This window comes from Strix aluco, chromosome Z (assembly GCF_031877795.1).
Source record: "Strix aluco isolate bStrAlu1 chromosome Z, bStrAlu1.hap1, whole genome shotgun sequence".
NCBI classification, from domain to species: Eukaryota; Metazoa; Chordata; class Aves; order Strigiformes; family Strigidae; genus Strix; species Strix aluco.
The window spans coordinates 72,309,488-72,325,113 of NC_133971.1; the positions used below are offsets into that span (position 1 = coordinate 72,309,488).

The 15,626-nt window shown below is 39.1% G+C and overlaps 1 protein-coding gene across 4 annotated transcripts in view; it reads left to right on the forward strand.

Annotated features, from left to right (window-relative positions):
- The window catches only part of FRMD3 (FERM domain containing 3), a 146,785-nt gene that overhangs the window by 83,488 nt on the left and 47,671 nt on the right, over positions 1–15,626 (forward strand). For all 4 annotated transcript variants that reach the window (XM_074813018.1, XM_074813020.1, XM_074813019.1 and 1 more), the window contains exons 4-6: positions 1,292–1,370; positions 14,121–14,218; positions 15,456–15,579. In XM_074813018.1, the coding sequence (XP_074669119.1) occupies positions 1,292–1,370; positions 14,121–14,218; positions 15,456–15,579 (301 nt within the window). The remainder of the gene's footprint in view (positions 1–1,291; positions 1,371–14,120; positions 14,219–15,455; positions 15,580–15,626) is intronic.

Here is a 15,626-nt window from a genome sequence, read left to right on the forward strand (position 1 = left end):
AGTATTTTCCTTCTTACTTCAAAGTGGAATTTAAAACATGAACATTACGTGGCTACAGATAGCTCTGAGGGCCCTGCCTACCTGCATGTTGTGCCTGGTGTGATATTTTTAAGCCTTCTAATTGTTTTTCACATGTCTTTTATCCTAACACGATTATCACAAGAATAATAGTCTTCCATTTGCTTTCTGTCTGTCTGATAATCAACTGGCCTAGGATTAGATATCTTGAACGCTATCAAAGGTACAACAGTGGGATAAAACTGAGAGAACACCGATTGCAGAATTGAAATAATTACTGTTACTGTGACTTTCTTTCTTTCTTTCTTTCTTTCTTTCTTTCTTTCTTTCTTTCTTTCTTTCTTTCTTTCTTTCTTTCTTTCTTTCTTTCTTTCTTTCTTTCTTTCTTTCTTTCTTTCTCTCTTTCTTTCTCTCTTTCTTTCTCTCTTTCTTTCTCTCTTTCTTTCTCTCTTTCTTTCTCTCTTTCTTTCTCTCTTTCTTTCTCTCTTTCTTTCTCTCTTTCTTTCTCTCTTTCTCTCTTTCTTTCTCTCTTTCTTTCTCTCTTTCTTTCTCTCTTTCTTTCTTTCTTTCTTTCTTTCTTTCTTTCTTTCTTTCTTTCTTTCTTTCTTTCTTTCTTTCTTTCTTTCCTTCTTTCTTTCCTTCTTTCTTTCCTTCTTTCTTTCCTTCTTTCCTTCTTTCCTTCTTTCCTTCTTTCCTTCTTTCCTTCTTTCCTTCTTTCCTTCTTTCCTTCTTTCCTTCTTTCTTTGGGAAGTGAAAATATTGTACTTAAGGCCTGGTATTCATACCATAGCTCAAGAGAAGGTAATGTAGTCTTACTAAATACTGGAAACAGAAACAATTCTGTTGTTTCTAGCTTTATTAACCAATTTAATTAACAGTTTCTTCCATTTTGTAGTCTACATAATACCTGTATATCTCACTGACAAGATGCAATTGTTTTCTGTTTGCAAACTGCCAAAAAAAACCCCCAGCCCGAATGTATTTTATACTTCTTGGATCAAGCAATAAGTCTTGAGAGGTGCAAAACCATTTATAAATAGATTTGCCTAGGTTAGCTGTATTTTGCATGTTCTTTGGCCTTCTTTGTTGTCTGTCCACTTATTTTCATATGTATATATAATATTTATTCATTTTGTTTGAATCCTTGCCTGATGCTTCAGAGCTAACCATCACACAGGCTACTTCGTAAGACTACGGGAGGCCACTCCTTCAGAGTTGCTGAGGCAGTGTTTGTTTCCTGCCGTTCTCATGCTTTTTCTTTATAATGTTTCAGCTCATCCACCATATACCATGTGCTTTAGAGTGAAATTCTACCCACATGAACCCTTGAAGATTAAAGAAGAGCTCACCAGGTATTTTTGTTTGTTTGTTTGTCTGTACATTTAATGTACATAGTTAACAAGTTCAAAGTGAGACAGTGTGTTGTGTTGGGTAGGGTTCTCACCATTTATGCTAAACTACTAGAGTAGACATACATGTGCACTATTGATAGCTTTTTTATTTTTTGTGATATGTATAGCTTTTTAAAAGCAGTTTAAGGGGACTTTTCTATAACATACAGAGAAGTAGTGATGTTGCAGAACTTTCAGAAAGAGAAGCAATGGTCAAATGACTGGGCAAGGATTATCCTGACTCTCCCCATGGCTAGGATTGTGGTCTTGAGTAAGTTCCTTTTGTGTCTTAGGGTTTTTTTTTTTGTATGAAATAATCTGTGGAGTTTAATTCAGTAATGGCCCCAACTCTTTCAACAGGAACATTTGTAGTCTCAGTGAATTTTCTCTTGTGTGTGTCTTTAGGACCACAAACAAGGTAGTATTTTTAAAGTACCGACAGACCTTTTGCAAACTGACGTAGAGGTGCAAACACAGATGTGCATCAGATCAGTCATAGTTAAGGAATGGGAGTTTTGTCCTTCCTGCTAGCCATTGTGAATACTCTGTTGCTCTGGGTATTTTTCAAGAAAAGTATTTGGGGGAGAAAATGCCAGTCAGAGAGGGACCTGGGGGTGTTGATTGACAGCCGGATGAACAGGAGCCAGCAGTGTGCCCAGGTGGCCAAGAAGGCCGATGGTATCCCGGCTTGTATCAGAAATAGCGTGGCCAGCAGGGACAGGGAAGTGATCTTACCCCTGTACTCGGCACTGGGGAGGCCGCACCTCGATTACTGTGTTCAGTTTTGGGCCCCTCACTCCAAAAAGGACATTGAATCACTTGAGCGTGTCCAAAGAAGGGCAACGAAACTGGTGAAGGGTCTGGAGCACATGTCGTGCGAGGAGCGGCTGAGGGAACTGGGGTTGTTTAGTCTAGAGAAGAGGAGGCTGAGGGGAGACCTCATCACCCTCCACAACTACCTGACAGGAGGTTGCAGAGAGCTGAGGATGAGTCTCTTTAACCAAGTAACAAGTAATAGGACAAGAGGGAATGGCCTCAAGTTGCGCCAGGGAAGGTTTAGACTGGATATTAGGAAGCATTTCTTTACAGAATGGGTTGTTAGGCATTGGAATGGGCTGCCCAGGGCAGTGGTGGAGTCCCCATCCCTGGAGGTGTTTGAGTAGGGTTGACATAGCGCTGAGGGATATGGTGTAGTTGGGAACTGTCAGTCTTAGGTCAATGGTTGGACTGGATGATCTTCAAGGTCTTTTCCAACCTAGACGATTCTGTGATTCTGTGAAATGTAGGAAAGTAACAGCTCTTTTGACCTCTGCACCAGCTGTTCAAGACTGTGTGTACTCCTTACCACGTTGTTAGTCAACAGGTCATACTGCTGACTATTAGTTGCATGTTGCAGAAGCACGAAGCGCCTGAGCACTTTTTGCCTTGAGTTCTTTGCTGATGCTTTCCCCAAGCCTGGCAAATTCCTATGCTTACAAGTCACTTCATGAATGGGAGTGATCCCATTATCCCTGGTCTCGTACTGAAAGTTTCAACAACAGCTTGCATTGTGCTCAATGGTAAGTTTATAGTTTGTATAGAGCAGCTGGAACATGCAGTTCGTCTTATAACTGTATATCTTAGGTGAAATACTGGAACTGTTTAGCTGAGTGAACAGGTTGTAAACCAGGAAGTCAAGGAATTTTCATTATATGTTAGTGTTTGTCCTTGGATGAATGTTTTACTTTTTATAAGCCAGAGTGTAAACTTTGTGTAGACCTTCCTCCTTCAAGAGCCTTAATTAATTGATTTTATTTTTTTTTTAACTACTTACATACCCTTCCAGAAGTTTTACTGAAATGCAAAGCTCACTGAAGTGTATTGTGCTGTCAGTATGTTTTAGGCTTTGCTGGAACATTTCAAATTGATTTTTAAAGTCAAACTGCTGTGTGAAAAATGTCTTTTGTTAGAGCTAATACTATTAAGACCATAACAAGGAGAAATGATTTCTCTTTTCATATGTCCATCTTGTGCATATGACACCTTCTTGTATCTGATCAGCTTTACTGTTTCCAGTGTTAACTATTTTGCTCTGCCCAGGTCTCTTACACAGTAGCAAAGTATAGGAAATGCTGCTGAAATAAGCAAGTGAAGTGTAGTCATGTAATTCACCTCTGAGAGTTTACTTCATTGTCTAAAGTGGAGTGTCAAATTCAAGGTGATGCTCTAAATTGGCTTGAGTTAATTTTTTTTTCTTGAATTGTAATTGATTAATGAAATTCAAGAAGAAAAAGGTCCATTAGTATTTGACAGAGGGCAGTCATGAAACTTTGATAGCTTGTTGGCTTTTCAGTAGATTTTTGGTTTTTTAGCTCTGCTCTGTTCACTGGACAATCATGTTTGTTGCAGTGTGTGCTTCAGATGATTTGAAATAAATTAATAATATTGTCACCCTTTGACTTAAAAGCCATCTGTACTTTGTAGCTGTATATACAGTCAGCTGAGTCAGAGTAATAGTGCTTTGCAATTCTGCTTCTCTCCATGCTTAAGCATGTCACAGAGCTGCTCTCTTGCTGGTAGAAAATGGTAGAAAACTGACAGGTGTCTGTAGTCCCCATTTAGATAATGAAATTAAGATAGAGTAAGACATCCTGTCACATTGTCATACTACTCTTTGGTTCAGAATATTAATTAATCCTGTCTAAATTTCTCATGTGGATTACTGTTGATGCAGTCTTTGTAAAAGTTTTATACGAATAAATCATTAATGGAGTACTTTAGAGACATCAAAGAGATGTACAGATTTTAAAAAGAGCTGGTTTTCCATAGCAATGTAAAATGTACATGAAGCTCTGTGTGTATGGGGTAAATTGTTTGATTTCTGTGAAAATAGTATAACACGAATAGAAATACTATCCAGGTTTTAGACATCACCTGCACGAAGAAAAATGAGTATTTGTCACCTCAGATTACTGCTGCTTCATTTCTGTTCTACCTTTGGTAGGCTGGGCTGGACTGTAATCCTTGAGTTAGTCTGTAGTTTTACAGGTGGAACTATTTTCAGGAAATTAAGACAGAGAATGACTTAGCTGAAGTTATCACTCTGTCTATGATATTACAGGAAAAAACATCATAAGAGCGTGTTCAGAGGCCAGGAGTGCCTTGGACAGAGGATCAAGCCACGCTCTTGGCTGTCACTGCATTTCATTCCATTGCTAAGAATGTCTGTGAACATTATCAGTCATGTTGTACCATTCCAGCTGTTTACTTTCATGTTCCATCATTTTAATTAACAATTGCTTCCATAGCTATGCTTCTGAAATAAAATCAGTGCCTGCCTCTGGATGTTAAGGCACTTGAGATATTGCTAAATAAGAAAATCTGTGGACTCAAGACAAAATATCCACCTCTCGCTGTTGAAGGAAGTTCTGTGTGGTCCTTGATCACTGTTTTCTCTGGTGTTAGGATTGTAATTCACAAGTTAACTTCAGTGGCCATGAGGGTTGTTGCCTTGAGCTCTGTTTCTGTAATAACAGACTATGTGAAACCTGACTTGTCAATAAAGTCCAAATCTTAATGCACTTAAATGCTTAATCTTCTTAACTCATCTCTTTAAGTTGTGTCAACATGGATTTAGAGGATCTGTCCTTATTTTTGGAAATGCTGCTTCCTCAGTGGGACAGTGAGACCATACATGTTTGAAACGTGTTTGAGAAAGACCAAAGACACACTTTATCTTTTTAGTAGTTAAACTAATCAGTTTAACAGTTTTTCCAATGCCTTTTAAAAAATCGTGATGAGAAAGTGGGAAGGATGTAAGTTACTTTGCTCAAATGATTTGGCCTCTGAATTTATTTCACGTATGCTGGAGGCTCAGCAGATTGCAACACAAACAGTGAATATGGATTTTTGAACAGGTTGTGTAATCTTTTAAACAGAGAGAGATGCTCAGCCTTAGTAGAAGAGGGATGTTCCTCTATGCTGTGGCTGTCTCTGAGGGCTTGACTTCTGCTTCATGTGTAGTATGTGGAGGATGTCAGGCTGTTCTGAGTGGTATGTCTGTGGCTTTCTAGATCTGATTGTCTAGCACTTACAGGTGACATGAAGTCAGAACAATACTTCAGTTTCAGAAAACAGCATTTAACTGTCTTCGCTGATCATCCCTAATGAGAGTAATAACTACTAGTTTTTAATTAGGCAATTGCAGCATGACAAGCAGGTCCTCACATCTCCCTTGTTTCCTGCCACGCATACCTGTAAAACATTTTGGTTTCTTTTCATGTTAAATCAGCACCTGCTCTGCAGCCTGTTTTCTGGCTGACACTACACAGGATTGGGGTAGAGTCCCAGTCATACACTTGGATTGAGGTAGAGGCCCAGTACATATATTTTCAGCATTACTGCTAATTTCCTTTACTCCTTTTTTTTTTTTTTTTTTCCATCTTTCTGATGCATTCCAGTTGTTTTTCCAGAGAGCGTGATAGGCTTGATAGTGAGAGGGGGTTTTCTTTAGCTATGTGCATGGAACCACATGCAGAAAAAAGGATATTCCAGAGTTCACTATGATGGTCAAGATTATTCTCTTGACATGGCATGCAAAGATATAAAATAGGCATGGAGGAAGTTGTAGCTACAGAGATCATTGAATCCACAGCATCCCACTACACTCTCTAGAAAGCACAGATATTTTTGCTCTGTGCCTGTCTTCACTATTCTGTGATCACAGGTCAGAGCCCTGGGAGGATCCACAGCTGGGTAAGCCTGAGATGCTCCTGAAAAGAATGGGAACAGTCAAGGGAGTATGAACAGATGGATCCAAAGACTAGTCACACATGGGGACAATTTTTTGTTATGTTATTTCTTTTCAGTGTTCTTGTTTAGGTAGTAAATAAATGTTTGTTCTTTCTTATGGAATAAAGCAGACCAAGGCCTCATGTCTTCTTATCTCCAAATCCCTACATTATACTGTGTGTGTATAATTAAAATGAGAGAATATAAAGTCATTTGAGGTCCCAATGCTATGATCTAAAATGCTACAGATAATACTGTATCAGCAGTAATCCATGATTATTGTAGAAAAAAGAGACCTAAAAGAGGGCATGGGTGAGTAGCTGGTGGAATTACCAAAGATGGATTATTTCAACTAGCTTTCATCATGCCCTTTTCTCCTAATCCATATTTCCTAATCCAAGAAGCAGTTCTTCAGTCACTGTCATAAAACAGTGTAATGAGTACTTTGATACAAGAAAAGCCCCAGTACTCGGCACTGGTGAGGCCGCACCTCGATTACTGTGTTCAGTTTTGGGTCCCTCACTCCAAAAAGGACATTGAATCACTTGAGCGTGTCCAAAGAAGGGCAACGAAACTGGTGAAGGGTCTGGAGCACAGGTCGTACAAGGAGCGACTGAGGGAACTGGGGTTGTTTAGTCTGGAGAAGAGGAGGCTGAGGGGAGACCTCATCGCCCTCTACAACTACCTGAAAGGAGGTTGCAGAGAGCTGGGGATGAGTCTCTTTAACAAAGTAACAAGCGACAGGACAAGAGGGAATGGCCTCAAGTTGCGCCAGGGAAGGTTTAGACTGGATATTAAGAAGCATTTCTTTACAGAATGGGTTGTTAGGTGTTGGAATGGGCTGCCCAGGGAGGTGGTGGAGTCCCCATCCCTGAGTATTTAAGAGTTGGGTTGGCATAGCGCTGAGGGATATGGTGTAGTTGGGAACTGTCAGTCTTAGGTCAATGGTTGGACTGGATGATCTTCAAGGTCTTTTCCAACCTAGATGATTCTGTGATTCTGTGAAAAGCAGATAAAAAAACGCTTAACTGGAAGTATTATAAAATGACAAAGACTTGGGGTATGTAAACATGGCAAATTCAAGAGCTTGGAGTGAGCTAGCTTGGCCAAGGAAGAACGATACAGCTGCACACTTGCAATGCTTGACTAGTCCTATCTCACACAGCTGTATTTGATATTGCCTTGTGCTGAAAGAGCCTGGTGCTTTTCCCTTCAGAAGCAGGAGGCTAGTTGAGACTGATAGCGGTGCAGCTGATTGTTAATGCTTGAGTATCAGCCATGTATTTGCAAGTTGAAAAGTCTTACAATATATTTATTTTTCCAAGGGTGATCCAATATAAGGTGGGCCTGTGCTACTGAACCCTGTTCCAGGCATCATTTAGGAATACCTCTGCCTCTCTGGGTATCCTGTCTTGCCTTTCTTGAGATGTGCAATGGTAGCTATGTTTTGATGCTTCTGCAAGTTCACTTGTCAGTTTTGGCTTTCTCGAGGCTGTATTGGCAGTTGACAAGTGAGTTTATAGTTTTGATAGTATTGGACTCACAATCAGATTGAATAGCCTACATCTTAAAAATGAATGAGAGTTGTTAGTAAGAGCACTTAATGCTGGCAGACTTGCAGATAGCATTCAGGGTGGGGAAAAAAATTATCCAGAAGAGTCTTGAATTTTTTTGTGGAGCTTGTGCCTGTGGGAGGAGACCTTTCACATTCAGAGGTCCTCTTGTGGTCCTCTGAGGGGAAGGCAGGAGAGCTGAGAAGATGCAGATCAGTTGTGGAAGTTTGTACAGAAGAATCTATTCCTATGCTGTGGTGGGGCTTTTATATACCCAGTATCCAGAACAAAGCTTATCCCTTACCACTCCTTTGTCCTCTTTATTCCTTGGTAGAATGAATTCTTGTGTAGCAATAAAGGTTTTTTTTACCCTGTAGCCAGTGCTGTCAAGCAGCTGGCTGACATGGTAATTTTTCACACTTTTCCCTTTTCCCAAGGAAAGACCATACACTGTAATGCAGGCACTGGCCAGCTCTGAAGGCAGGAGGACAGGCTCATGTATTGCTAGATCCAAGTGGCAGTCATCTTCCTGACCACAGGGATAAGAGATTCAAGATTACTGGAAAGCTGTTATTCCCACCCCAGGGCAGAAAATGGACTATTTTCTTCTGAGGGAATAGTTTTGGTGTTGGGGTTTTTTTTGTTTTGTTTTTGTTTTGTTTTTTTTTTTAAATACTATGGATGCAGAGCTTCTCTGATGATTTTGGAAGTCTAGGAGGGACATAGTTTCAGGGTGGAGTTATGGGATGCTGAAACTTTGGTTATGTTTGAATCCCTAGCATTAGTACTTCTTTCCAGAAGGTGTAGAACAAGGAGGGTGGTTTTTCCTACAGCTGTTTGTTAACACAAAAGACAGTCATGCAGTTTCCCCCAAAAAAGTTAACAAGGTAGTTCCTACTACTTTGGGTGTTAGATCTTTTAAGAGAAATGTTTTTTCTTGTTTCCTGTGTTTGAATGAAGATTGTGTTTTGAAGTCATGATGGCTATGCCTCTAGTTCCAAATTCCTCTGTTAGAATTTGGCTTATGACTGATTTGGTGGATTGAAAGGCCAGCTGCTCTGTCACTGTGGCATGCTTATTGCCATGTGTACTTGTTTTACAAATGCTATGATGGGTTTAAACCAGGCTAGTGTGAACAAAACTTCCATATTGTTCCAGAAAAACAAGAAAACTAATAGATGATCTCCTCCTCACCCAAATTCACTAAAAGGTTCCTTGAATTATTATATTAGGAATGTTAATATTTTCTGCCTGTTCATTTTAGTATTATTTTCTGGATCTGTTGCTTATGAATTTGTCTAATCATTCTTTTTTTTGAATGTAGTAATACTGTTTTTCTTCACAGCCTTCTGAGACACTACCTGCTGTGTAAGGTACTTTTGTCTGCCTTAAGCAATTTCCTGATTTCACTGACTTCACCCCAGCTCTAGTATTACAGGATTCAGTGAATAGCAGTTCTGCATTTGCCTTTACCACTACCCTCAAGATTTCATAAGACCCATTCTTATTCCCCCTCAGCCGCCATCTCTCATTGCAAGGGGTGCTCTATCATCTCACTCATTTTATTGTCCTCTGTATCAAGCTCAGCTACGTCCAATTTAGGATGCAGAGGCTACAGCTAGGTAAAGGATTCAAGATGTGATTACACCAAGGCTTTAAATAGTGGCAAAATGTCCCTCTGTCTTGCTTACAGTATCTCCTGATATGCCAGACTTTTTACTGGCTTTTTTGACTGCTGCTACACCCTGAGTTGATGATTTCAAAGACCTGTCTGTGATGACTCCAAGATCTATCTATGAGCTCTGTGTTTTATCAGTAGCAAATAGAGTGATGGCTTTTCTTTAATACATAAGGTATCAAAATACTTCTCAAATATTAGTAAGTAGACAAGCAATATATTTTTAGAGAATATAATTTTTTTCTCTATTAGCCTTTTATCTAGGTGGCACTGTAAAGGATAGAAAAGATGTTCTCTTAGTTGTGGTATTACATATGTGCATGTAGTAATTAGTGTTTAGGTTAGATTGGTTAGACTTTGGCAGGAAACTAGTGCTCCTGCACTGTACTTGATGATAGCTACTCTAGGAGACAGAATACAAAGTTAATGTCCAGAATAATATACATAAAGAACTTGTAAATCCTCCTGGGGGATGAGGACACCCAGTCCAGGAATTGTGTAAACATGTTAATTCGCCCTCTGCTACTCTGCACCTGAGTATGCACAGTAGCATGGGAAAGACCGGTGCAGTCAGTCAGACACCACGCTAAGATAACAGTTTTTGAAACATTGCTAGATCTCTCGAGGTGACCATGTCTATCAGCTGCAAAGGCTGCAACAACACTGGGAGAAACGCTTGTTACTGGAATAAAATGAGTGAAGTGACTTAACACAAGAAAAAACCACTGTGGACAAACCACAAAGTTTGGCTGCGGGAAAGCTTCCTTGCTTCATTGAATGTCTTAAAATAGATAAATATATTGACTGTTAAGCAGTTACCAACATGGTCTCTGGGTGTCATGAAGCCTGCTTAAAAACAAGAATAGATATTGCTGACCCTTCATCTGCAGTTGCAGAAGGGGCTTGACTAACCCGGAGTTGAGTCATCTATATTGCAAACAGATAATAGATGGAAATGAGGTTATTCCAATGATAGACGTTTGCGAGTATAAGTGCTGAAGCATACATTTACTAGCTTGTTGGTAAGCCTGAGTATTTAGGGCTGTAAATCAGGCTATAAAGTTGTGCCAGGGCTTGGAAGAAAACAACTGGTGTGGAAGGACATGAGGAGCAGCAAAATCAGATCTGATTTTGCAAGTTATTTCTGTAACTGTAGGCAATTTTAAGTACGTGCATAAACCTTACTTAATCCAGGAGTCAGGTATGTGTTCATAGATCTTTGGTGACCTGGGACATAAATTTCTTTATCAGGATTATAGGGAATGTATGAAGTTGAACCAACCTTTGGCAAAGCTTGTAACATTGGCTTTCAGTCTAAAGTGCATTTATCTCCTTCATTTGAAAGTAGTCCTTAATGTCTTAGTCTTGTTCCAGACTACCCTTCTTGCTTTGAGGATGAACAGCATCCCATGCAGCTTGCTGTGTGGGTGGTCTCTGAAAAACACATTCAGACTCTCTGATTCTGCTCTGCATGGGTATTCATTCCCCTGCCCTTCTTATAAGTGCAAGTGCGTCCCTTGTGTCTGAGCTAATAATTCCTCCAGTCTCCACTGTGAACTCTGCTCAGTGCCTCTTTTCCCCTCTTGACTGCAGCCGTCTGTCTTGGAGATGTTTCTTTTTTTGTTTGTTTGTTTGTGTTTTTTTCAGCTCTGAGGCACAGATGTTCTTTTCCCTAAAATTATATCTTATGTGCTGTTTTGGTTAGGTATCCTCTGCTTACTCTTATTTATTTTTTGTTAACATACCTCTCAGCAAAAATTGAATCAGTATTTGTTTTCCCAACTGTAACAGAAAGGAAATATTTCCTGGTATGTTAAGGAGACAAATGTGAGAAAAATGTGCTATACTGAAGTTACAGAAAAATTATAATGGGGATTTTCTGCAATTTTTTAATTCTGATTTTTTTTTTCATTCTGAACAACTTGCAGAGCCAGTGATTTAGCTGGAGGGAATGGATAATAATACATTTTTATTAACTTTGTTTAATTGACAAAAATGTGTATATTGACAATTTAAATTGAAAGAGTATATATTATTTTTTACTGTAATGAAGCTAACTTTAGGGGGGTATTTTTCTGACAAATTTGATAGCTTCATATTGCAAACAGGCTTAAGCAGAAACTAGTATAAAACCTATATTTATTCCTGTTTGATTTCTTTCTGGGAAAAATAAACCCATGCATTTCTTGTTTAAGATTAGCCTATATAACTGAGACTATTATGGATGCAGAAATTTAATAATGACATTGAGGATCTGGTCAGCAACAACATACTTGCTTAGAAATGCCACAAGTATGCACACTCCCACCCCAACTCCCAAGTTCACCTATATAGAATTTTAGTGAAATACATAGAAATGTGGTTTTGCCTTCATTCTGAGGGGTTTCTGTCAATGATGCTGTTGCCTTTGATCCTAAGGACCAGTGTAGTACCTTAGTAACCCACCACAAACTGTTGTATTTATGGCTGTCCCCCTATATTAAAAAAAATGGTTTTGAATTCTACTTAATTAATATATGTGTGCTTTCAGGTTTATTGTCACAAAATAACCGTATATTGGACAGGAGGGCGACTCCCTGCCATCTCACTTCAGGAATCTAACTTGTGATTTATTGCATAGCAATTGAGAGAGAGAAGGAAAGAGAGAGGCTGCCTGATTCTTGAATAGGTACTTTGAGTCAATTCTTGAAGATCTTCTATTCTCCTTGGGCTCTGAAGATAATGGCTTGTAATAGATGGTCAAGGTGGCAGCACTGGTGCCTAATCCTGTTACATGGGAAAGAATTTCGTGCAAAACTATTTTTTCTTCTTGTAAATTCCAAAGTATTCCTAGAAAAGTAGAAGTAACTTTCATAGCATTTGCTTCCATCCATACAGCTGGTGTCAGATCTGGCACAGTCCAGAGACTTCAGATTGTTAGTTATCATTTCAGCCTCGTGTGTGTCAGGACCAGTGGGTTAATAGGCTTTTCCAGAAGCCTATTTACTTTCATATCTCATTCTAGTAATTTTCAAACATAGAAACCACTAACGTGCGCTGTCAGTGGTGATCTGTTGACCTTCCAGCTCAGCTAACAAGCCATGCTGTGAAATCTTGGGATGCCCTTTCATAGGTAGCTTTTTCTATCACCTCTTAAAAGGTGAACTCAGTCTGGCCTCAAGCTAATGATCACCGTGGAGAACCACAACCCTATTTTTCACTTAGCAAAAATTTTAGGATGGGACTACTCATCTGCCTAAGTTATGTATGGTACCTACATCAATATACTGAGCCTTTTCTGGTAGGCTATCATTGCAGATTAAGAATTTTTACTGCATCTCACGGAGGCCTTCTGTTTGCCCTGATGTGGTTCTCCTGTGGGAACTATCTGTACCAAATTATGGAAGTGAATTATTGAGCTGTTACAGAACACTGATTGCAGGAAAAAAAAGGGGTTGAAAAATAAAAGCCCTTGAAGTGCAAGGTTCCTGTAGAAACTTGTAATACTGTAATGCAGTGAATGGATGTGTTCACAATGAGAACAAATTGCTTTTCTCAGTGATAACTGTCTTGTATTTATGTAGCATTAGTAACAACCCAAGTAAAGGAGAAAAATTTCTCTTGCCCTTCAGACAATACTTCCAATCTTGCTTAAATCTAGAACTCACTGTAAGCTTCAGATAAGCTACTTGGTGCAGGAGCTCATGGGACACACAGAACCAAGTAAGTTGGGCAACGTATGTCTGACATCAGTGTTATTCATAAAGCACATTTTTATTGGCTGAACTGTAGCTTAAGGTTGGAGAGGACTGGCAGCATCAAGGAATGTCCTGAAGGTCTGCAGAAGCTACTGAGTCTGTTAGTTGAACACCCTCTAGATAGTTGACTTTATCTGGCTAAGGCAATGTCTAAGTGGTTTATTTTCCCAGAGGGGTGAAGCTGCTGAGTGGTGCAGCTGTAACCAGGTAGGTGGCTGGGAAAGGAGCTGTGAGTAGGTAGCTAGGCTGTGAGTTGGTCCATCTCTGGGAGGCTGCTCTCACAAGGAGAAAGCAAAAGAGAAAGCAATGGCCTTGTCACTGCGCCTGTCCTCTTGCTATTAGAAATAATGCCGCTCTTTGGTTGGAGGTGGAGGGCAATTAGAGGGAGCCTTTTGTTTTCTTCTCCCCAGTTCTTCTTGAGACGGAGCTGCTCTGAGAGGAATGGGGGAGGTTCACCCCAGGCAGGTCCCCTGTGCCTGCCACCCCCCTGGGCCTCAGGGAGTTGCTTCTGCCTCAAAACTTCATCTAGAATTCTTCATAGATTAAAAAAAGAAAAGGAAAGAAATCTTCTCCACTGTGGTCAATGTGCTATTTTGTCTATAGTGACACAGAGAGAGATACTTTCTTGTGTAAACCTGTCTTTAATGAGAGGGGGTGTGCTCAAACTACCTTACATTACTGTAATTTATTTCATGTTACTAATGAGCATTGTAACAGCTGTACATTTTAAATAAAGTACTCTCTGTGCTCTTAGTGGGTTTTTGTTACTTCTGCTGTCATTATTTTATTGTGATTGAGAAAAATCTGTTGTTTTATATCTGGTTTTTCCTGTGGTTGCACTTTACCTCTTTTGCTGCTGTTGAAGGTAGCAAGAGAGAGAAAAAATAATTGCACCTCTGTTTTCACACTGATAAGTTAAATCTGTTACAAAAAGATGCCACATAATTTCCCAATCTTTTTAATTGTATTTCAGATACCTCTTATATCTACAAATAAAAAGGGACATTTTCCATGGCCGTTTGCTGTGTTCTTTTTCTGATGCTGCCTACCTGGGTGCCTGTATTGTGCAAGGTAAGTACAAGCAGCAGGCTTTTTTAAATACTTAACTCATAGGTGTGTTCAGTATAAAGAGAAACTCAAAACCATTGCAGGAGTATAGGTAGCAATAATTTATATTTTTTTTCAGTTGTACTGTTTTGCTGCATTGACATGCACTGTAAAGTGTTTTAAGGAATTCAGTCCTTTATCCAACTAAAACCAAACTGGGACTTAAAAAAAAAATTAAAGCCAATGTGTTGTCTTAGCATTTACGTGAAAAAATATGGCATCGGTGTTAGATTACAGTTATAAATAAAGGAAAATTCTGTTCAGAATACTGGATGTAAATGTAGCCTAGTCCATTTGAACTAAGCAGAAAAAAGTGTCATTCAGTGCCCTTTCTTATGGTAAAGATGACCTGTTTGATGAGATCTCCAGCAAAAATAGTGGATGTAATTCAAGAAGAAAGTTATTTTCTTTTTTTTTTTTTTTTCTTCTCCTTCTTTTTTTATTCTTTCCCTCTCTGTCCTGATCATTTCCTTAGGGCCAAATTGAGGTATATGCCTTGGATTGCACATAGAGAAATAGTTAGCTAGATGTCTGATTAGGGACATCATGTGTGCGGAAGTCCCCTTCATTCTGCCTTAACATGAGTGAAGCTCTTAATGCATTATAAGGCAGCGTATCGAAACCAAGATTGAGTCTAGACCTTATTAAAACAGGCTTATTTGGAAAATCAAAACACCAAATGCCATGTTTGGGTACCTACGTGATACATCTTTTAGAAGAGAAATCGAATACTGTGGGCCACCTTAAATAATGTTACAGCCTGTGTTTCTCTGCTGGAACAGAATTAAAGCAGTCCATATCAGTGAGAATAAATTGATGTAAAAAAGAGGAGAATCTGGAGTGCATTGTTTTAGTTCTGCCTGATACCAGAATGACAGGTACTCAAAGGGGGAACATTGCCTATGCCTCTGTTTTATAGAGTATGTTTCTACCACAGAAAATAGTTTAGGATTGCTAATTACTGCAGCATTTAATAAGCTATGAACTTCACTTGAAACTCATTGAAGTAGCAGTTATAAGAATTTTGTTGTTTCAATTAACTATCAATTCTTCAAAGTAGCATTTCTTGAGAGATGCTGGATTCTTACCAATCATGGAAGTACCTTGAATTACACTGTATTTACTGACTTTTTTCCTTATTAAGTAATGTTGCAATTGAATTTTTCTGTTTTGTTTTGTTTTGTATTTTGGATCTGTTTAGCTGAGCTTGGTGATTATGATCCTGATGAACACCCAGAGAATTACATCAGTGACTTCAAGATTTTTCCAAAGCAGTCACAAAAGCTTGAGAAGAAAATAGCTGAAATGCATAAAAATGAATTCAGGTAATTCAGAATGCTGTTTGGTAAAGAAACAGCTAGAAATAGTTTTA